The 21,807-nt window shown below is 44.0% G+C and overlaps 1 protein-coding gene across 8 annotated transcripts in view; it reads right to left on the bottom strand.

Annotated features, from left to right (window-relative positions):
• Positions 1–21,807, bottom strand: part of col16a1 (collagen, type XVI, alpha 1) — a 77,492-nt gene that overhangs the window by 6,224 nt on the left and 49,461 nt on the right. For 7 of the 8 annotated variants that reach the window (XM_031586320.2, XM_031586321.2, XM_031586324.2 and 4 more), the window contains 18 exons: positions 14,751–14,804; positions 14,174–14,227; positions 13,473–13,526; positions 12,755–12,799; positions 11,514–11,567; positions 10,052–10,087; positions 9,713–9,775; positions 9,307–9,378; positions 8,807–8,860; positions 8,427–8,471; positions 7,907–7,951; positions 7,721–7,774; positions 6,468–6,521; positions 6,269–6,319; positions 5,884–5,973; positions 5,681–5,716; positions 2,995–3,039; positions 1,345–1,542 (listed from right to left, as the gene is read on the bottom strand). In XM_031586320.2, coding sequence (XP_031442180.1) covers positions 1,345–1,542; positions 2,995–3,039; positions 5,681–5,716; positions 5,884–5,973; positions 6,269–6,319; positions 6,468–6,521; positions 7,721–7,774; positions 7,907–7,951; positions 8,427–8,471; positions 8,807–8,860; positions 9,307–9,378; positions 9,713–9,775; positions 10,052–10,087; positions 11,514–11,567; positions 12,755–12,799; positions 13,473–13,526; positions 14,174–14,227; positions 14,751–14,804 — 1,104 coding nt within the window. The remainder of the gene's footprint in view (positions 1–1,344; positions 1,543–2,994; positions 3,040–5,680; positions 5,717–5,883; positions 5,974–6,268; positions 6,320–6,467; positions 6,522–7,720; positions 7,775–7,906; positions 7,952–8,426; positions 8,472–8,806; positions 8,861–9,306; positions 9,379–9,712; positions 9,776–10,051; positions 10,088–11,513; positions 11,568–12,754; positions 12,800–13,472; positions 13,527–14,173; positions 14,228–14,750; positions 14,805–21,807) is intronic. The other variant, XM_031586329.2, reaches the window with a different exon arrangement.

The raw sequence follows: 21,807 nt of genomic DNA, 5'->3' as shown, positions 1-21,807 counted from the left end.
CTTTGTGAGTTTTTAAAGTCACTCACCATGTTGATGTGTGCTCTAGAAAGAATATTAGTTTTCCCCACAGCAGCTGTTCTATTGAGGTCTAAACACAAACAAATATGTACGCCTAGACAACACATTATGGAGGCTCGGGCTTATTTGCATATCTGCGAGTGCTGGATCAAATTTCTTAATTTATTAGGATCTTATTACATTTTATGCTTTACTTTCATCTCTCTTCCCTCTTTGTTATCTTCTACATTGCTTTTGTTTCTTACATTTACTCTACAGTTTGACCTAACCTACTAATTGTACTTATGAATCTTATTTTTATTTAGACTTATTTTTCTTAATACTATTTGTATTGCCCCTTTGTGCTTGCATTTCTGCCTGCTGGGGTCCCAGTCATGCTGTTACGAATGAGCAACCTACTGCATATCATCCGTTACTTTATTATTATTACTATGAATATTCCCTCTTAAATCATGATTATTGCCTCTGTCTATATGCTGAAGCTGCCTGGAGTAGATTAGCAGTAGTTTTCTCAGTGACCTTTTAGGCATTGAACGATTTAGTGGTCATGTCAATAAATTGACCGACAAACCAGTGAAGCAGTTAAGTACTTAAATCATTCAGTCGATTAATTAATCTGTCTGCTAACCCGCCCTGCACCCTACCACGACCTGGCTCCCAGATCCTCTCCCATCTTCCCCTGCACCCTACCACGACCTGGCTCCCAGATCCTCTCCCATCTTCCCCTGCACCCTACCAGGACCTGGCTCCCAGATCCTCTCCCATCTTCCCCTGCACCCTACCAGGACCTGCCTCCCAGTTCCTCTCTCCTCTTCCCCTGCATAGATCAGGATCATTTGCCGACATAGCTAGGATACATAATATCCAAATTCTAAAAGTTAGTTTATGTTAAATGATGCCAGGTCTTAGTCCCCTGAACCCGTTGAAACACACCTGTCTAGCCTGCCTGACTACCTCTTCTAATAGCCCTGATGCAAAGCTAGAAGCACACAGAGTAAGACACACTGAAGAAGAGTGAGACACACTGAAGAAGAGTGAGACACACTGAAGAATAGGGAAAAGGTCCTCAGGGTAAATCAGCCTCTATCTCAGCACCTCATCACCAACATTAATTATATGGTCGTGCACAATATTTAACTGTAACTGTAACAGTGTTTAGCATCACCACCCTCAAAGTGGCGAACCTGGCATCGATTCCTGGCCGCCGCAGGATGCCTATGCAGGTTGCTTTGTATAAAAGTGTCTGTTCACTATAAGGAAATCGGCTCGGGTTGTGAGGGTTAACCTGTCCAGCCACCCTTCATGTCCTTTCGTATGTCCACTCACGTCGGTCCCGGGCTGGCCATCACGTCCGGATGGTCCTGCAGGTCCCTGTTGTCCTGGTGATCCCCTCTCTCCACGTGGGCCTATGGGTCCCATCATACCTCCACCCTTTTTAGAGTTGTACCCGCCTCCTCCCGATGATAGACCCGGTGGGCCACGCTCCCCTGGAGATCCCCTCTGTCCGGTGGCTCCCGCTTCACCCTGTAAACACACAGAGGGCCCTGATTTAATACACACACACCAAGGGCACATTAATTTGGTAATTCATTTCGTAACTTGCACAAAGAGTTGAGCGTTTTTGAGGGTGGACCCAGGCCTCATTTGGGTGTGTCTGATCAAGTGGTGGGTGTTTTGATGCTAATTGTGCTAATGCTAATTGTTTTGAGGAAGGCACACTCCCGTTTGACAGGCACTTCTAATCTACTTTCTACACAGTTTGACAGCATAACATTGACCACGCACTTAGCCTACCAAATTGAGCAACTGTCTACCGTACCTCAACAGAATGTGTTACCAAATGGCAACATAAAGCGTTATTGTTTACCAGTGTCAATGTATTCGTCAGTGCAAAATGAGACCTGTCTTCGGTGCTCCCTGCTCGGTATCAGTGTGTACTGCCTGACAAGACCTCAGCCTAACTAAAAAGTATTATTTGCCGATGTCAAGGTAAAAATGCCAGTATCCAAATCTAAGCTTAGACGGCCCTTTAAAAAGAATCTGTATTCCAATATCGTTTCACACAGCAGAGACACAGTGCTACAGTCTCTCACTGCTCCCAGCATTTGAAATCCAAGGCCCCTGAGTAAGAATTCAACATGATGCACACTCTGCTAGCGGGAGAGGGGCCATTCATCATAAATAAATAGCATTATTGGGGGCCGCCGACATTTAAAGACCACGGCCTTCTGCACAGGACTCTCTAAATAGCTTGGTGCAGCCTTATCTAATACATATTTGAAACGTTGAAAGACCTGACAAGAGCGTGCTGTCAGCGTGATAGATAGTCCAATAACGCATGGCTCTTGCCCCGTAATGGCATCATCCTGAGGAAGGCTGGGTTCATGCGGGGATGATAGCGTTGGAAGCTAATGGTTACCGAGGCTACCACTCACATCCACACAGGTAACGGGGGGGTGAAAGCAGCCGAGCATGGAGATGTTTATAGATTACTGAGGCACGCAAAACATTAACAGCGACAGCTCGTGATTGAGAGAAATTCACTCACTGGGAGGTTTCCTCAGGTGAATGCCCCCTGTCTGTGTCTACTCAGAATACTGGGTGAGTTTATACTTTTGAAACTGAAAAGATCGTTTCACTTTGTTAGGTAATTCTACTGAAAATAAGGTAAAAACAAGGAATCAATATTTAACTTCAAAAGATCCACATGCGCCTGAATTCAGAAATTGCTTGTTTAGAAAAACAAACAGAAACTCTACATGGTGTAAACATTTCATTTTTCAATAAGCAAAAATCATTCAGGGATTCCTAAAGGATAACCACACACAGACACAGACACAGACACACACACACACACACACACACACACACACACACACACACACACACACACACACAAATCAATGCTTTACTAAACCAGTGCATAATCAACTACACTGGAGCAAGCATTTTAACAAATACTCCTCTGTGTCTTACCTTGTGTCCTGGATCCCCATTTTGTCCGGGCAAACCTGGTATTCCCTGTATGAGGTTAAGAGATGAGAGAATGGATTTCAAAAGGACTTTTGACTGTGTCTCATCCATTTCCAACTGCTACTAATATTACACAAGTGAGGATGGTGATATGTTTTAATTCACAAACAAAACTTGAAAACATAAACACATGTTTTAGTTTGAGGCAATGCAAAGGTCCTTGTGAAACACAGAATTGGAAGTACCAGGGGAACCTTCCCTAATTCATTTTCTTTGAAAGGTTCAATACTTTTTTTGTCCATAAAATAAATAATCTGCATATGTTTTAAAGGGCTGATTAGAGTGTTGAATGGTAGCTACTGTAATAAGGGTGATTTGGTAACCATGTAAAACAAGGACGTTTGACACTTGATGCCAATCTATGTATACAATCTATATGGTCCACTCTATGTATATAATCTATATGGTCCGCTCTATGTATATAATCTATATGTGTCACTCTATGTATACAATCTATATGGTCCACTATATGTATATAATCTATATGGTCCTCTGTATATAATCTATATGGTCCACACTCTATGTATATAATCTATATGGTCCTCTGTATATACTCTATATCAGGGGTTCTCAAACTTTTGCAAGCTGGGCCCCCCCAAAGCTGGTTAGGGGTAGTTGGGGCCCCCCCATCCACCCGCGGCCCGCCGCCACCGCCCTCAACTACACCACCATATATAGATAGATAGATAGATAGTGTATTGTTATTGATAGGCCTGACATGTCAAGGTTAGGCTATTGTTATTGTTAGGCCCATACAGACAATTATTATAACTATTTATTTTTATTATTGTTATTATTATTATCAGTAATAGTAGGTATTATTATAATTAATGATTATCGACCAATTATTATTATTGTATTATTATTATTATCATAATAATAATAAGTGGTATTATTGCTATCATTAGGATACTGTTATTATTATGGGCCTCTTGTGATCTTTACAAAAAAAAGAATGACGAAAGAGGGGAGATGCTTAAGTCTACTGTCACTCTTCAGCTGCTCTTTCATGTCTAGTGACAGCTCATCTGCTGAGCAGAGAAATGGATCCCGAACTCAGGCGAATGAACGGTAGTCCTCTTTGAAATAGGACCCAAACTGATTTCTGATATTCGGCGTGATACAGTGTAATTTGACATAGGAGCTAAACTCAGCACAATACCTATCATTATTCTAAACGTGTTGCGTGGCCGGCAAAATCAGTGTTTCGGCAATTGTATGGGGTTTGCCAAGCTTAGCAATTCTATGAGCAACTACATAAGATGCTCCAGACACTGCTTGGAGATAGTGCTATGCTTGGACATGGTGGTTCGTTGCTGCTGGAGGCCATCACGTTTATGTTTAAAGAAGTCCACAGGCTTCTCTTTCTGACTTTTACGAATCAGAAACTTGTCCATGTTGTGTTTGTTTGCTGATACAGCGTATGAAGTTAATAAAGTTCTAATTTCAACGTCGTGTTCTTGTATGTGTGGTTGTGAACGACTTGCACACGAACAATGGATAAGGCTGTGCTAGGCAATGATTCCTAACCAAACGAACTGTACACAATGTAGACAGGGACAGCACAAAATAGTATTCAAGTGCTGGTGTTTTATTTGTTGCGGTGGATGATCAAAAAATGTAAAGGTAGGCTAGGTGTTAAGGAGAAAAGGGCTAGCTGTAGTTGGAAAAGGTAGCTAGCTAGGCTAGCTCTCGGGGCTACGAGCTTTTCTAAAAGATTGTGGAGCAAATTACTCCTTAGAATAGGCTACGAATAGACCTACTGCAAGTGCAGTAAGGTATTACTAAGGAAGGAGTGAGTCTTTAAAAATACTGTTTATAAAGCAATGAATATCTGAATGATAGAGGAAACAAGAGAAATTGCACAAACTCTGCAAAGTGTCGTCTCAGGGTGAGCGCTTACCGCCATGCCTGCGTTTTGTTTTTATACTCGGAAGCGGAGGTGCTACTCGCGTTGAAGTGATAATACTCCGTTTTGATTGGTGGATCAGGAGCAAAACAGTATTTGATTTGTTTGGGTCAGTCCAGCCCCTTGCATTTCGCTACTGAGGGAGCTTTCACTAACCAGTGACAGGTCGGCGGTTTTTTTTTCTTTCTCCGTCTGTGACATCGCGCCCCCCCTGGAGAGTGTTCGCGCCCCCCCAGGGGGGCGCGCCCCCCACTTTGAGAACCACTGCTCTATATGGTCCACACTCTATGTATATAACCTATATGGTCCACTCTATGTATATAATCTATATGGTCCTATGTATATAATCTACATGGTCCACTCTATGTATATAATTTATACAGTCCACTGTAAGTACAAAATCTATATGGGCCACTCTATGTATATCATCTATATGGTCCTCTGTATATAATCTATATGGTCCTCTCTATGAATATTATCTATATGGTCCACTCTATGCATATAATCTATATGGTCCACACTCTATGTATATAACCTACATGGTCCACACTCTATGTATATAATCTATATGGGCCACTCTATGCATATAATCTATATGGTCCTCTGTATATAATCTATATGGTCCACACTCTATGTATATAATCTATATAGTCCACTCTATGAATATAATCTATATGGTCCTCTGTATATAATCTATATGGTCTAAGAGGGTGTACTCACATCTTTTCCTTCTTTTCCATCATTCCCTGACTCTCCCTGGAAAAACAGCAAACAGGATAAACCAGTTAGAGAGGCAAGACAGCACACACACATCAACACACACTCAACACCTAATGGTGTTAAACATGCCTTGCTCTACATTGAGTTTAACTGTTGATTGTTTGCGTTTGCATGTTGTGGAGAGATGCATTGTGGGAACAGACCATCATTCCTGGGTGTCCGGGCGCTCCTGGGGATCCAGGAAGTCCTCCCAGGCCTCTGTCTCCCTGCTCTCCTTTTTCTCCCTTTACACCCTGAGGACAGACAGACAGACAGGAAGAGAGAGACAGACAGGTCATATTAGTAGACAGGCAATCAAACCAACGGTGAGAGAAAGATAGGAGCATGCTGTTGGCTGCTGAGTGTGATGTCATGACCGATAACAGTATGCCGTCATGTTTGCAGGGTCTGAGTGTGATGTCATGACCGATAACAGTATGCCGTCATGTTTGCAGGGTCTGAGTGTGATGTTATTACTGATAACAGCATGGTGTCATGTTTGCAGGGTCTGAGTGTGATGTTATAACTGATAACAGCATGGCGTCTCACCACTCCTGGAGGGCCAGTTGGTCCGGGTGGTCCTGTGGCTCCAGTAGCCCCCTAAAAGATGAACAAAATAAACACAGGAGGATGAATTCAAGAGAATAGGCAATTCCTCTACAGCACAGACATATATATAGAGAGAAAAGAATAGAGGGAGAGAGGCAGAGGGAGAAAAAAGAGGTCTTTAATTTGTTCCTGTACTTACAAGATGTCCAGGAGAACCAGGGGGGCCCTGTGGCCCAGGAGTGCCAGGATCACCCTAGAGAGAGACAGAAAGAGAGTGTGTGTTGTGTGTGTGTGTGTGTGTGTGTGTGTGTGTGTGTGTGTTGTGTGTGACAGAGAGAGAGAGAAAGAGAGAGAGGGAGACGTTTAAAACCCCTTTACTGGCCCAGCTACTCTCACACCATATTAAAGGCGACACCAAGAACATAACACCATTTCACCAGGTAAACAACAGGCTACCGCTATCGTCAACTCACCACAAACCTATGTTTACACACCATTTGTGTGAAAAAGATTTGCGATTTGTGTTTCGGAACAGGACTTTTATACAACACTCTCCATGAAGGAGACTGATTCTGTCTACCTGATAAAAGTAAGTAAGTAAGTAAGTAAGTAAGACTTTATTTATATAGCACATTTCGTACAAGAGTTGCAGTTCAAAGTGCTTTACATAAAATCAATAAAAGCAAGCAGCAAGAGCAATACATGATACAAGGTATAAAAGGTATAAAATGAATAAAAGGAGTCAAAGTAATAAAAGTAATAAAACCCTTCTGAAATAGTAAAAATAGTGCTTTCAGGAGGAAAGAAAGAAGGGTTCTCCATTTTGTGTCAAGTCTCCCTCTGAGGACATTTAAAGGCACACTCGTGACAATAGCATTGCACTAGCCCCAACCCTAACCCTAGACTTTCTTCCTGTCTGTCATAAAACTTCTGCAACCCGTAAAAAAGACTGTACTGTTGTCAGGTTTAAATTGGTTGGGTGTAAGACATACATCTGGGAAAGGAACCTCAACTGGGCCACTGTCAGAGAAACTATCAACAGAGAGAGAGGAGGGGGGGGGGAGAGAAGGAGAGAGAGAGAGAGAGGGGGAGAGAGAGAGAGGTTAGAGAGGAGGAGAGAGAGGGAGAGATAGAGAGAGAGGGATAGAGAGGGAGAGAGAGAGAGGGGAGAGAGAGGGGATAGAGAGGGAGAGAGGGGGAGAGAGGGAGATAGAGAGAGAGAGAGAGAGGGGGATAGAGAGGGGATAGAGAGGGGGAGAGAGGGGGAGAGAGGGAGAGCGAGAGAGGGGGATAGAGAGAGACAGGGGGAGAGAGAAGGAGAGAGATAGGGGATAGAGAGGGGATAGAGAGTGGAAGAGAGAGGGGAGAGGGAAGGAGAGAGAGAGAGAGAGGGGGATAGAGAGGGGGAGAGAGAGAGAGAAACAGGGAGGAAGACACATAGAGCCTGCTCACCTCGAGGCCTGGTTTGCCTGCCATCCCGGACGGACCCATGGGGCCACAATCTCCCTGTTGGGAGGAAGAAAATCAAGGGGGAGTAAAGAGAGATTCATCACTAAATAAAACAGTATAATCTGAGGGTGATTATCATTATTTTATGGGAATATCATCCTAATCTGACGATTTAAAAGATCAGCAAACCTTTGGTCCAGGGAAGCCCGTATGGCCTTTGATGCCTTTGAAACCCTGCGGGAAGGAAGAGACAAGAATTCAAATGAGGTCAACACACTGTTTCAAGAAGAGCTGGAGCCGGTAGGAACAATTTAAATCACAGTTCCCTGACTTGACTATTCCCAGCTGCCCAGGGGGCAGGCCATTTTCACAGAGCAATTTAAGATATGTAAGAACAGGTAGAAGCAATTTAACTCGTTTCACAGATTCAAATCAAATAAATCCCTTGGCCTCAACACGTCCTGACCAACAGTACACACCTAGCCACAGGGGAAATAGAATAGTCTCTACTTTGCTTACTCGTACCGTTTCTGTTTTCAGACGCTTTATGCCCATCTAAGCTGCTTTTAGGGCTGGTTGTTTTGTCTAAACATGTGGCACAGGGATATAAATGAACAGAAAAGCATGTAGAACTCCGTGGTTGGCACAGATTACTGTTGCCATGGCAACAGAAAACAGGAAGAAAGGGGCGAAGGTGGCGAGCTCATACCGGGATTCCTCTGGGACCGGCGGGACCAGGAGGGCCAGCATCTCCCTAAAGGATAGAGAGAGACAGGATGGAGTGAGTGAGAGAGAGAGAGAGAGAGAGAGAGAGAGAGAGAGAGAGAGAGAGAGAGTGTGAGAGAGAGAGAGAGAGACACGGGGAGAAAGAGAGAGGGGGAGGGAAAGAGTGGGAGTGAGAGAGAGAGCAGTGAGAGAAAGAAAAAAAGAAAAACAGTGAGAGAGAGAGAGAGATGAGTGATAGAAAGAGAGAGCAAGAGTGAGAGAGAGAGAGAGAGAGAGAGAGAAATGATGCCTTGCTCATATTACAGGTACACATAGCATACTGCAACAAATAAACACGTGTACTGTACACATCGTTGTACTTACTCTCTGTCCAGTGGTCCCAGGTTTTCCATCGCCGCCCTCCATACCTGGGGGTCCCTGTACAGGCACAAGGTCAAAGGTCAAACAGGAACACGGTGGGATAAAGAAAAAGACAAACAACACAATTCCCACTCAGTTGTCATAACTGTCAGACCACAGATCAGGCTGTCATCTATTGGCTCCATTCTGCTGTAAAGGCTGGGGCAACCCGAAGTTGTGTGAATAACTCATGATGCTAACAGCTAGCAACCGCTAACCGCTGACTCACCGGCATGCCTGGGCCATCTGTGGCCTGGAGCTATGCTAACTGCTAACAGCTAACTCACCATCATGCCTGGGCCAACTGTGGCACTGGAGCTATGCTAACTGCTAACAGCTAACTCACCATCATGCCTGGGCCAACTGTGGCACTGGAGCTATGCTAACGGCTAACGGCTAACTCACCATCATGCCTGGGCCAACTGTGGCACTGGAGCTATGCTAACGGCTAACGGCTAACTCACCATCATGCCTGGGGGTCCCTGGCGGCCTGAGGGTCCAGTTGTTCCCTGTTGCCCAGGAAGGCCAGTGTCACCCTGCAGAGGAGAAAAACACAGAGAGAGGTTAGTTTGTAGAACCAGTGTGAGTGTGTGTGTGTGTGTGTGTGTGTGTGTGTGTATGTGTATGTGTGTGTGTGTGTGTGTGTGTGCATACTTATGCATGTGTATATGTGTGTGTACGTGTGTTGGAGACCGAGAGAAGGAGAGATTTTGTGTGTGCACGAGTGTGTGTGAATATAAGATGGAACAGGTCATGTGTATCAGTCTCGTCAGCAGTCTGGGCACTGGCCTTGAACCAGTGTGTGTGTGTGTGTGTGTGTGTGTGTGTGTGTGTGTGTGTATCAGTCTCGTCAGCAGTCTGGGCACTGGCCTTGTCTGCCTTGGGTCCTGCTGGCCCCGTAGGCCCTGCCTTCCCTGGGAAGCCTGGAGGTCCCTGAAAGCACAATCAATGGTTATAACAAAGCACACACACATACACACACAGACACACACACACTCCATGCAGATACCATATACATACCACACACATACACACACAATTCATACACATACCACACACACACACACACACACACACACACACTTCATACACACACACACACACACTTCATACACACACACACACACACACTTCATACACAGACCACACACACACACAGAGTGTCTGACAGAGGTGAGAATGCATTTCAGTTCATGTGTGTAGTGTTACCTGTTGCCCTGGGAAACCAGGTTGTCCTGTGAAACCCTAGATAAACGGAGAGAAAAGAGCTCTGTGAGGCCGGGTGTCTGTGGAGGGACGCATGATCTAATCTGGAAACATTACAGACAAGACCACATGACACCAGATGAAACAAAACAAATACGCAGCCTTGGCAACGTGAACACACGAGAGCTTTGGGTTCGGAATCTTTCTGTTCCAAACATTCCAAGTAAGAAGACTTAAAAGTTCTATAAGATCGTAGCAATCACACAAGCTCTGACCCTCAGCCATCCTCTGGGCAGGCATCCCGTCTGCTGAGAAACAGAAACACCCTATAGAATCTATAGAATAGATGAAGGTAGGCCTCCAGGCCACATTCAGCTGGTGCCGGAAGCAGAGGTACAACCAGTGGACTTTACTATGTCCTTTTACAATGCACTTTAATGTTTTAATCTCTGTTTAATTCTCTTTTATCTGCCCATAAAACACTTTGAATTGTGAATTATGAATTATGCTATATTAATAAACTTGCCTTGCCTTCCCTTACAAGCACAGATTAAACTTGCAGTCCGTGTTTTTGTTGTGAGAAAAAACTACAATAACAACTATCTCCTCAATAATAATATAATATAATAATAATAATATGATATAATAATGATAATATGATATAATAATAATAATAATAATAATAATACAACAATAATAATAATATAACAACAGTTGAGCATTTCTCCTTTGTCTTGTCTATGTATGTTGACACTTTGTATGAGATGTTTGTATGCATTGTTGACAATTTAGAGGGGCAAGATATTTAAACAACTACATATAGGCTAAAACCGAGAAACAAAGACAGTAAAACACAAAGTAATGAAAACAGTTTGTTTCTCAAAGGCAGTAAAACACAAAGTTCTAATGTTGAGGAATACTTTTTGTTTTCTCATGCATTCAGAGTGTTTTTTTGTCCACAAAAACGTCCTGGTGCTCCTCTAGACTAGAGCACCTGCTCTTTCAGCAGGCCCAAACCACTCGGCTGTGTGAGGTTTTTCCAGACACCCTCGGCTCATTTGAGTCTCATTAACAATGGAGGTGATTCAATCTGGGAGGGTGATTTCCACGGCCCATTGTTCACGCCGCACCGCACTGTGCACTAACTCGGCTGGCAGTCCGTGTTTACTTCTCACGCTGTTTGCTAATGTCTCCGCCCTTTGATTGAAGGATTCTTAATTAGCGGAGGAGGGGAGCGGCAATGAGACGTGGTGTGTAAACTGATAAACAGCCTCCCGTAAGGAAGGAATGATGCAGAGGCTCGCCGTTAATTAGCCGTAGAGGAATAACGAGCCTTGTAAGAATTAACGCAGCGTCGTAGCATCAATATCAAATGATTATCATGGAGCGCGGACCGTATGCCGCTACACAAAACACGCGTCTGGGGGAAGTGGGCCTCGGTTCCGTCATCGTCGTGCAGTCATACCTGTTCTCCCTTTGGTCCCGCAGCTCCGGTAGAGCCAGCCTCACCCTTGGTGCCCTGGCAAGAGATAAGGACACAACACAACCTGTCAACACTCCCAAAAAGGACACCAAACAACCCCTCAACACCCAAAAAGGACACAAAACAACACCCCAAATGTCCTAAAAAGGACACAAAACTCCCCTCAACCCCCCTCAGAAGGACACAACACAACCTCTCAAACCCCCCTAGAAAGGACACAAAACTCCCCTCAACCCCCCTCAGAAGGACACAACACAACCTCTCAAACCCCCCTAAAAAGGACACAAAACACCCCCTTAAACCCAAAGTTTTCTGTTATCTCCACTTTCTCACTTTTCTGTAAAAGGTAGAAACAAGAGGCATCCGCCTCCATGCGCTTCCTATCACAAGCTCTGTCAGCCCATACATACACTTTCCTATACTGTTTACAAACCCTAAAGCCTCAGGTGTAGGCTATAGATAGCGTTTCTTTTTTTTGTAATTCTGTAACTAAGTCAAGTTATGAATAATTCCTGCCCTGGCTGCCAGATAAGGGCCTTTTTAAACAGGCACCTGAGGGCTGCCACCTGTCCCCTGTCCTCCATGGGCTTTTTTTCCCCCTTCCTTTGTTGTGAAAATAAAAAGTGCTGCTGACTCATCGGCCTCCTTCAAGGCTCGCTTTTGAACTTCGTCGTTTTAGAAATGAGCTTTTCACAGCTCACTCGCACGTACAAAGTGTTCTCGCCGCAGAATACTGCAACCTATGCAGAGTTAGAGCAGTGGTTTCTGTGCTATCCCAAGATCTCGTGGGACGCTATTAAAATGTTCATTGAATTCATTTGACTCTGCGCTTTGTGATTACAAGTATGCAGTATGACTGTATTGGTTAATGGTTGATGCTTGATGTATTTAATTTCTCCGAACTTTTCTATTTGAAGTCTAAAAAGTACTGTGCGCCACGATAGCATATATAACTTCTTCAGCTCAATCATAACCCGGCAAAAGAGTCTACTTATCAAGTTAGAAATAGGCCTACTTGTGCCTGAGGGAGAGTTTTAAACTTGATCTGGAGATGTCTCAGTAATTGTCAGAGCTGCTATACATTTGTGACATTTCCATGATGTATGTGTGTGATAAAGACACAACCCTGAGGAGACCATATCATGGTAAGGATGACAAAGATCAACAAAATGCATCTACGTGTCTATATATATAGGACAAGTGTTAAATTTACAGTGACTCACAGGAAGTCCTTGTTTCCCCTGGTAACCTGGCGTCCCTGGTGGTCCCTGATGGAAATAAATAAATACATAAATAAATAAATAAACAAAAACAAAGAACTGAAGTATTGAGAGAAAAAAACAGAACAGTGAACAAACAAAAAAGTACATAATGCAGAAAAAACGGCACTTGTTTATTTAACGAGTATATTAGTCCTCCATGTCAAACTAAAAAAGACAATAAAGGCAGCATGACGAACATTAATATGGTATACATGACAGCTGAGAAGCAACTGATGAAAGTCATTTTAAAATCTACAGGGCATATTTGTAGGCTACTACATTAAAAGCATTTTTCTGTAAGACACAATCTTGCAGTCACACAGATACTGTACTTTGTGTTTAAAGGGATCTGGTTTTTGGGGTAACTAAATAACAAAGCTTTGTCTACATGTTTAAAGGGATCTGGTTTTTGGGGTAACTAAATAACAAAGCTTTGTCTACATGTTTAAAGGGATCTGGTTTTTGGGGTAACTAAATAACAAAGCTTTGTCTACATGTTTAAAGGGATCTGGTTTTTGGGGTAACTAAATAACAAAGCTTTGTCTACATGTTTAAAGGGATGTGGTGTTTGTGGTAGCTACACAAGGTCAAATGCAAAGTCATGTTGAGGAGCACTGTTTGTTTGTCATGAGTTCAGAGTGTTTATTTGTCAACAAAGTGTGTTTGTGGTTCTGCTCACCGATTCGCCCTTCTCCCCGTTATTGCCGGTCCCTCCACGTTCCCCCTTTAGTCCCTACGAGAGAAAGCCAACCTAGAGCTCGCATTTCCACACAAAATCACTCGCATTTCCACACAAAATCACCTCGAGACCACCTAGAGCTCGCATTTCCACACAAAATCACTGGCATTTCCACACAAAATCACTCGCATTTCCACACAAAATCACCTCGAGACCACCTAGAGCTCGCATTTCCACACAAAATCACCTCAAGACCACCAGTCCCCTGGGGCACTGCATCAAGGAACTCTCCAGGATGAATGGCTCATTTAACACAACATGTAAAACCACATTGGCATTCTGTATTTATCTCCAGTATGAATGGCTCATTTAACTTAACATGCAATACCACATTGGCGTTCTGTATTTATCTCCAGTATGAATGGCTCATTTAACATAACATGCAATACCACATTGGCATTCTGTATTTATCTCGAAGATCAAACCTTAACTAAAAAAATAAACATAATTTTCATATCTGCGCTAAATCCATGGTTCTCCATGGCAGCTATGCCATGTAAGTTAGCAACTGCTATGTAACATTAAGTATGACATTTTCATCAAGACAAAAAAACATATTACTACCCGCAAGTAAGCTGTACAAACACATGCAACCCGTATAGCCATCCATGCAACACAACACAGAGAGGCGTAGAGCGTACTGTAAGTCCAGGCGGTCCCATGGTTCCTGGGTATCCAGGAGTTCCTGACGACCCCTAGAGAAGGAGGGATGAAGAGATAAACGGATGAATGGATGAATGGATGAATGGGTGGATAGATGGACGCAGAGACAGGGAAAAATATGTCCACAGAAAATCAATTCAGTAAGTTTCTAGCACTCGAGCATACTTCATGACATTGACATGATGTGCATAAGGTTGTAAAACAAATAAAGGTAATAAACTGTCTCTTTCATTATCTTTTTGCTTGTGTTGTACACAATAGCATTTCATCGTTAGACATTTTCTTCGTCAAAAGTGACAGTTTTTGTGCTCCTCTCTGAACTTATATTATTTATATAATATATATATATATTTATAAAACATTTAATGATGGTTGGCATTCTCCATGTCCAGTCGACCAATAGGTACCGACCACTGAAAAGAGTAGCAGCTCCTTCCCTTTCTCCCTCTCTCCCTCCCTCTCTCCCTCCCTCTCCCTCCCTCCCTCTACCTTGTCTCCCTCCCTCCCTCCCTCTCTCCATCTCTCTCGCCATCCCTCTCTCCCTCCATCACTTACCTGTTCACCCTTCAGGCCAGGTGGTCCAGCTGTCCCTCTCTCTCCCTGCATGCCCTGGGGATGAGAGGATGAGAGGATGAGAGGATGAGAGGATGGGGGTTAGGAATGCACAACTAAATCGGATTGGTAACACTTTTGCACTGAGATTGGCTCACAGAATGTCATATTATGTGAAAGAGAGAGAGAATGCCAAAAGAAAGAGAGAATAAGAAAAAAAAACTCACACACACACACACTAAAAGCAAGAAAGAGAGAGAGAGAGGGACAAAGAGAGAAAGAGAGAAAAAAAGACAAAAAAAAACATACAAAGACCAGAGAGATGAGGAAAGATAATCGAGATAATAAATGTCACAAAGTGACACACACACACGACAAAAATAACTAATATGGATTGCTATCAGTCACCTGCTGTCGTCCGCCACTCTAAAACGAGCCTCTCGGACGGTGCAGCCTCTCCCTGTGGAGTGGTGAGGCCCTGCGGCAGTGCCCATTACCCACGCCAACCATACCCACCCTGCCCACCCCACCGTGCCCCACCCTACTGTGCCCGCTCCAGCAGGCTCGCCGCTGGCATTACTTAAGGAGGGCTAAAAGCGGGATGGCTGTCTGGAGACTCATCTCACACAGGAGCTGGAAGAATGATGGCCCACTCACAGCCTCTCACACTTAGTGGGGTGGGCAGGGGAATGGGGGATGCTGAGAGAGAGAGATATTTTTGTCTCTGCTTTTGTGTGTGTGTGTGTGTGTGTGTGTGTGTGTGTGTGTGTAAGAGAGAGAGGTTTTGTGTGTGTGGGTGTGTGTGTGAATGTTTATAAGTTTGTGTGTGTCTGTAAGAGAGAGAGGTTTTTGTGTGTGTGTGTGTGTGTGTGTCTGTGTGTGTGTGTGTGTGTGTGTGTGTGTCTTTTGCAAACAAATGAGCCAAGCAGCAATATTACCCTTATTACCAGGACACCCCCCCCCCCCCCCAGCTCTGGGAGATGGTTAATGCACCTGAGCCCCCACACAATCCTACTGCTATGCCACACACACACACACACACACACACACACACACACACACACACACACACACACACACACACACACACACACACACACACACACACACACACACACACTCTTTCTCCGTGGCTGTTTGTGTATCTCTCATTTTGTCTCTCCATGCATGATTCTCTCTCTCTCTCTCTCTCTCTCTGAGCGCATGTGCGAGCGAGTGGAGTGCTGCGGGAGACGCGTGAGTGATACTGCTGTCTGTGACTAAGACTTTTTTTCTAACTTTATCTTCTGTGCGTTGCCTTTTATTTGTTTGTATATAGTATAATTATTTGTCAAAAAGTTTGCGCTTTGTGTTACTTGCGGGGGTGCGCTTCAGCATTCGCTGAGCTGCCACCCGCACCGCGTAGGTGAACAATGGAGTTTTTGGCGTCTTTGACGAGGTCTCACGGAATTAGAGTGGAATCTCAGGTCGGAGTGGAGGAATGTAGTTTAGCTGTGGGTGAAGTCGTAGGACATGAGCATGTGCTTTCAGGTTCACGCATGAATAAAGCCATTGTGCTTTTCTTGAGTTCTGTTGATAAAGCTGATTTGGCCATCCAGCATGGCGTTGTAATTAGGGATTCCCTGATTCCTGTACATCCCCTGAGCAGCCCCTCGCGAAAGATACTTCTTTCTAATGTTCCCCCTTTCCTCAGTGATGCGCAGATTATTAAGGAGTTATCTAGTTTTGGAAAAGTGGTGTCGCCGATAAAAAAGTTACCTGTTGGCTGTAAATCGCCTAAATTGAAGCATCTTCTGTCTTTCCGTAGGCAGGTTTATATGGTTCTCAGTGGTCATCGGAGTGAGCTGGATGTTAAATTCAATTTTACTGTTGGTAGTTTCAGCTACCTTGTGTATGTCACTTCAAATGTGTCAATTAAGTGCTTCAGATGTGGAAAAGTCGGACACCAGAGGCAGGACTGTACGAATGACAGGAGTGGGAACGCAGGTCAGGCTGGGCAGAGCACTGCGCAGGCAGAAGTGGCTGCTGCCGCGGACTCTGCAGAGCGCACGAGCGAGGCTACCACATCAAAGTCCAATACGGCTGATTCCCCTGTTATTTCTCCCACAACTGATTCACATGCTGATGAAACTCCCGCCACAAAGTCCAATGAGACCGAGTCCCCTGTTATCGAGACTCTCATAACTGGTCCTAATGTGCCTACTCCCTCCACAGCCGAACCATCAGAGTCGGACACACCTGCGGCCGAAGTGCCTGCGTCTCTCGCAGAGCATAGCCCTGAGACGCCCGTTGAAACCGGGTTACGGGCGGATGGTGCGGGGGTGGAGGAGGCTAACCGGTCAAAGCCTGTGTATAAACCTGAGTCAGCCGAGGCCGTACCTGGACCTTTTTCAGGTGGTTCAGACACAGGTCTGAATCAGAATGCACATCCTCTCGATGAGATGATAAGTAAGGAAGTCGCTGAAATGGAGACTGAGTTTAAAAAACCAGCATGCAAAAGAAAATCGAAAGATAGAGAAAACAATTCAGTTAAAGTTAAAAAGGGAGAAAGTGGCACTGAAGGCGCGTCTGAGGCTGAGGGCTATTCCTCTGACTCTAGCTGGTCGGAGTGCTCCCAAACTGACGTGCCTACAGTGGTTTATACAGCGGAAGAAATTATGCTTTTTCTCCTGAAAACTAAAGGGCAGAGAGATGTTCGTGTTGTGGACTATTTTCCAAATAAACAGCAGTTTGTTAGGGATGGCACTTTCTGGATGAGAGAGGGTGAGATCCCTAAACCAGAGTGCTATCGGCTTCGACAAAGAGTCAGTGAAGTACGGAAGGAGCTGCGTAACGCAAATGTTGCCAGCTGATTTAGTTATTTATTTTTTTGTTTTTGTCCCTAATGCTTTGAGCACAATTTACCAGTCAAGATGAGGACTTTTTCTTTTAGTACTATTAATGTAAATGGTGCAAGGGACATAAAAAAGAGGATGTTGCTTTACGAACTAATGAGATTAAAGCGCATAGACGTGCTGTTTGCGCAGGAAACGCACAGCGATGGAAAAAATGAAATCGATTGGAAAAGGGAGTGGGATGGTTTGTCTGTTTTAAGTCACAAATCTTCGTCGAGTGGCGGTGTGGCCATTCTATTTTCTAAACATTTCATGCCACTTCACTTTGAAGTAGAGGAGATTGTCAGAGGACAATGCCTAAAGGTTGTGGCAAAGTTTGAGGATACTACCATGTCTTTTTTGAATATATATGCGCCCACAGTAGGGGCAAACAGGCTTTTGTTTCTTAACACAGTTGGTGACTCTCTGAGTAAGTTAAATGCTGATTGCTTGCTATTTTTAGCTGGTGATTTTAATTGTACTGAGAATGATTACTTGGACAGGAATCATCTGGAGCCACATTCTGCTTCTAAGAAGGCTCTCAAACAGATAATTGAAGCTCATGACCTCTGTGATGTTTGGAGGAATCTTCACCCAGACATAAAACAGTTTACATGGACACAATGCAGAGAAAATCACATGTCCCTGGCAAGGTTGGATAGAGTCTATGTCTTTAGCCACCAGATTAGCTCTTTAAAGTCCTGTAGAATTTTCCCAGTTAGTTTCTCGGATCACAGCGCAGTTATCTGCTGTTTAAGTCTAACACCTATTAAGCCTCGCAGTGCCTATTGGCATTTCAACACTACTCTTGTAGAGGACAAACGTTTTTCAGGATTTTTCACTTTATTTTGGGAGAACTTTAAAAGGCAAAAAAGTACATACTCCTCCCTGCAACTGTGGTGGGACTGTGGAAAAGTCTTAATTAAGCAGCTTTGTCAGCAGTACACTCTAAATGTGACAAAAGGAGTTTCCCAGTCAATAAGAGCTCTTGAGAGGGAAATTCTAGGCCTACAAGACTTAGCGGCATCCTCTTATAATGAGGAACATATTAATGCTCTCAGGTGTAAGAAGAAAATGCTTGATGATTTATTAAATGTCAGGGCCCAAGGGGCTCTTGTACGTTCAAGATTTCAGAATGCAACACAGATGGATGCACCCTCAAAGTTCTTCTTTAGTCTAGAAAGAAAGAATGGACAGAGTAAACTGATCCACTGTCTGCTCTCAGAAAATGGACAAGAGCTCACTGAGCCAGCCGAAATTCGCAAGAGAGCTGTTGGTTTCTATGCTGATTTGTTTAAATGTGAACTTACTGACATGGAGGCCGTAGCTAGCACTTATTATGATGATCTACCAAAGGTAGAAGATGAGTCTGCTACAAAGCTGGAAGAGCCATTGACCCTAGGTGAGCTCCATTCTGCACTCATGAGGATGGAAGGGGGACGATCGGCTGGGATTGACGGTCTGCCTGTGGAGTTCTATAAAGCATACTGGGGGCTAATTGGGCAGGACCTTTTAGAGGTGCTGATAAATAGTCTTGAAAAGGGGTTATTGCCATTAAGTTGTAGAAGAGCTGCCATTGCCCTGCTACCTAAGAAGGGGGATTTACGAAACATAGGGAACTGGCGGCCCGTCTCACTTTTGTGTGTTGACTTCAAAATTTTGTCTAAAACCCTGGCTACAAGAATGCGTAATGTAATTGGTCAAGTAATTCATATTGATCAGACTTACTGCATACCTCAAAGATCAATTTTTGATAATGTTGCGCTAATACGTGACCTCCTGGACTTTTCACGCTTAACTGGCATCAAGGCGGGTCTTATATCTCTAGACCAGCAGAAAGCCTTTGATAGGGTTGAACATTCTTTTCTTTGGCAAACTCTTGAAGCCTTTGGTTTTGGTCCTGGATTCAGGGCCATGATTGAGACCATGTACAGAGACATTGAAAGTGTGTTGAAAATCAATGGGGGGTTGAGTGCTCCCTTTAAAGTAAGCAGGGGAATCAGACAGGGGTGTGCCATGTCGGGGATGCTGTACTCTCTTGCTATAGAGCCATTACTCCATAAGCTTCGAACTGAGTTAGAAGGTCTTTCAATACCTCATTGCAATAGCAAACTGTGTCTGTCTGCATATGCAGATGATTTAGTTGTTGTTGTGAATGGAAATGAGGATATTGATAAACTTGAATGTATTGTACATGATTTTAAAAAGTTTTCATCAGCTGCTGTAAACTGGGCTAAAAGTGAAGCTTTGCTAATGGGGAACTGGGGTGGGCAGCCTCCCAGATTACCTGGTGGGCTGGTATGGAGAAGGGATGGGTTAAAGTATCTTGGTGTGTATTTGGGTAATGATGTTTTTCTAAGGAGGAATTGGGATTGTATTGTGGAGAAGGTCCTGGGTCGTCTCGAAAAATGGAGGTGGATCCTGCCTCAACTGTCATATAGGGGGCGGACACTAATAATAAACAACCTGGTGGCCTCTTCCCTGTGGCACAAGCTTGCCTGTGTGGACCCCCCTGCTGGGCTTTTGGCCCAAATTCAAAGACACTTAGTGGACTTCTTCTGGGATAAGCTTCACTGGGTCCCTCAGAGTGTGCTCTTCCTGCCCAAGGATGAGGGCGGACAGGGTCTCATCAACCTAATCAGCAGACAAGCGACTTACCGTCTTCAGTTTGTCCAGAAACTTTTGCGGGGGCCGGGGGATCTGGTCTGGAGACCTCTCGCCCTGGCAATGCTACGCAGGGTGAATGGAATGATGATAGACAATGCACTGTTCTTGATGGACCATAAGAGACTCGACCTGAATGAGCTGTCATCTTTCTATCAAAGCTGCTTCAAGGTCTTTGGACTCTTTAGGCAACGCTGGTCAGCACCAGCAACATCACTACACTGGTTGCTGGAAGAACCTGTTACGCTTGGAGCTCGGTTTGACTTGTGTGGGGAAGATACCCCAGGACTGACGAATATTCTGTGTGCTTGTAACTGTTTTCAATTGCGAAATGTTGTTGAAAAAGCTGGGAATGATTTAAAGAATGCCAGGGCCTTGGCCTCTGCTTTAGGGGTGAGGTCTTTGAGGTATGCAAGCAGAGTACTGGCGAAACTGCTGGGGTTTTTGAATGTTGGAGAGGGAGCCCTTTTAGAGGGTTACTGTTCAGGTAACATGTTGCCAAATGACAATGATCCTTTTCCTGATTTTGTCCTAATTACAGATTGGCTGGAGCCTGGTTTCACTAGTCCCCTGCTAAATCTGGGAATTGATAACCTGAATTTGGCCACTGCAGATGGGAAGGCAGTGTACAAGGTCATGGTGAAAACCTTAAACAAAAATCATCTAAAGGGTCGCACTGATACGGTATGGAGGGAGAAGTTGGGGATTGATGGAAAAACTAGGCCTGTTTGGAGAGTTTTCTATAAGCCACCTTTGACCAAAAGGACAGGGGATCTTCAATGGAGGATATTGCATGGGGCCATAGCAGTTAATGCTGTTACGGCAGTAATGAATCCTGATGTGAATGACAAGTGTCCATACTGTAACGAAAGGGAAACTATCTTTCACTGCTTTATGGAGTGTACCAGACTAATGCCTATGTTTGTTTTTCTTAACTGTTTACTTAACCCTTTAGGGGTGGTGTGCTCAAAGCAGAGTTTTGTACTTGGTTTCCCTTATAGTCAGAAGCGAAGAGCTAAATGTCAGCTGATCAACTTTATTGTAGGGCAAGCAAAGCTTGCCATATACTTGAGTAGGAAAAACAAAATGCATCAAATGTCAGATTGTCATGTGGTACCTGTTTTAAGGAATCTGATGATGTCGAGAGTGTCACTTGATTTTTGTTTTTATAAAGCAATGGATGACTTAAATACTTTTGTTGCGCAGTGGTGCTGCGAAAAAGCTGTGTGCTCAGTTGAGGATGATGATGATTTAGTTTTTAGTTTTTGATGTTTTGTTTCTCGTTGTTTTGAATAATGTGTAAAACACTGTTTGCAATGCTGTTTGCCCAATAAAGTTTTGTTTAAAAATTCAAAAAAATTCTCTCTCTCTTTCTCTCTCTCTCTCTTTCTCTCTCTCTCTCTCTCTCTCTTTCTCTCCCTCCACATTATTTTAAACTGCTCATGGAGAAATTATTAGTTTTCATCCGTCTCTTCTTTGCTGAGAGCTTAATCCAATCATTTGTGAGTTGGGGTGGGGTGAGT

This window comes from Clupea harengus, chromosome 19, assembly GCF_900700415.2.
Source record: "Clupea harengus chromosome 19, Ch_v2.0.2, whole genome shotgun sequence".
Classification (NCBI taxonomy): Eukaryota; Metazoa; Chordata; class Actinopteri; order Clupeiformes; family Clupeidae; genus Clupea; species Clupea harengus.
Note: the sequence above shows the minus strand (reverse complement) of the source record. Positions and strands in the feature narration are given on the sequence as shown.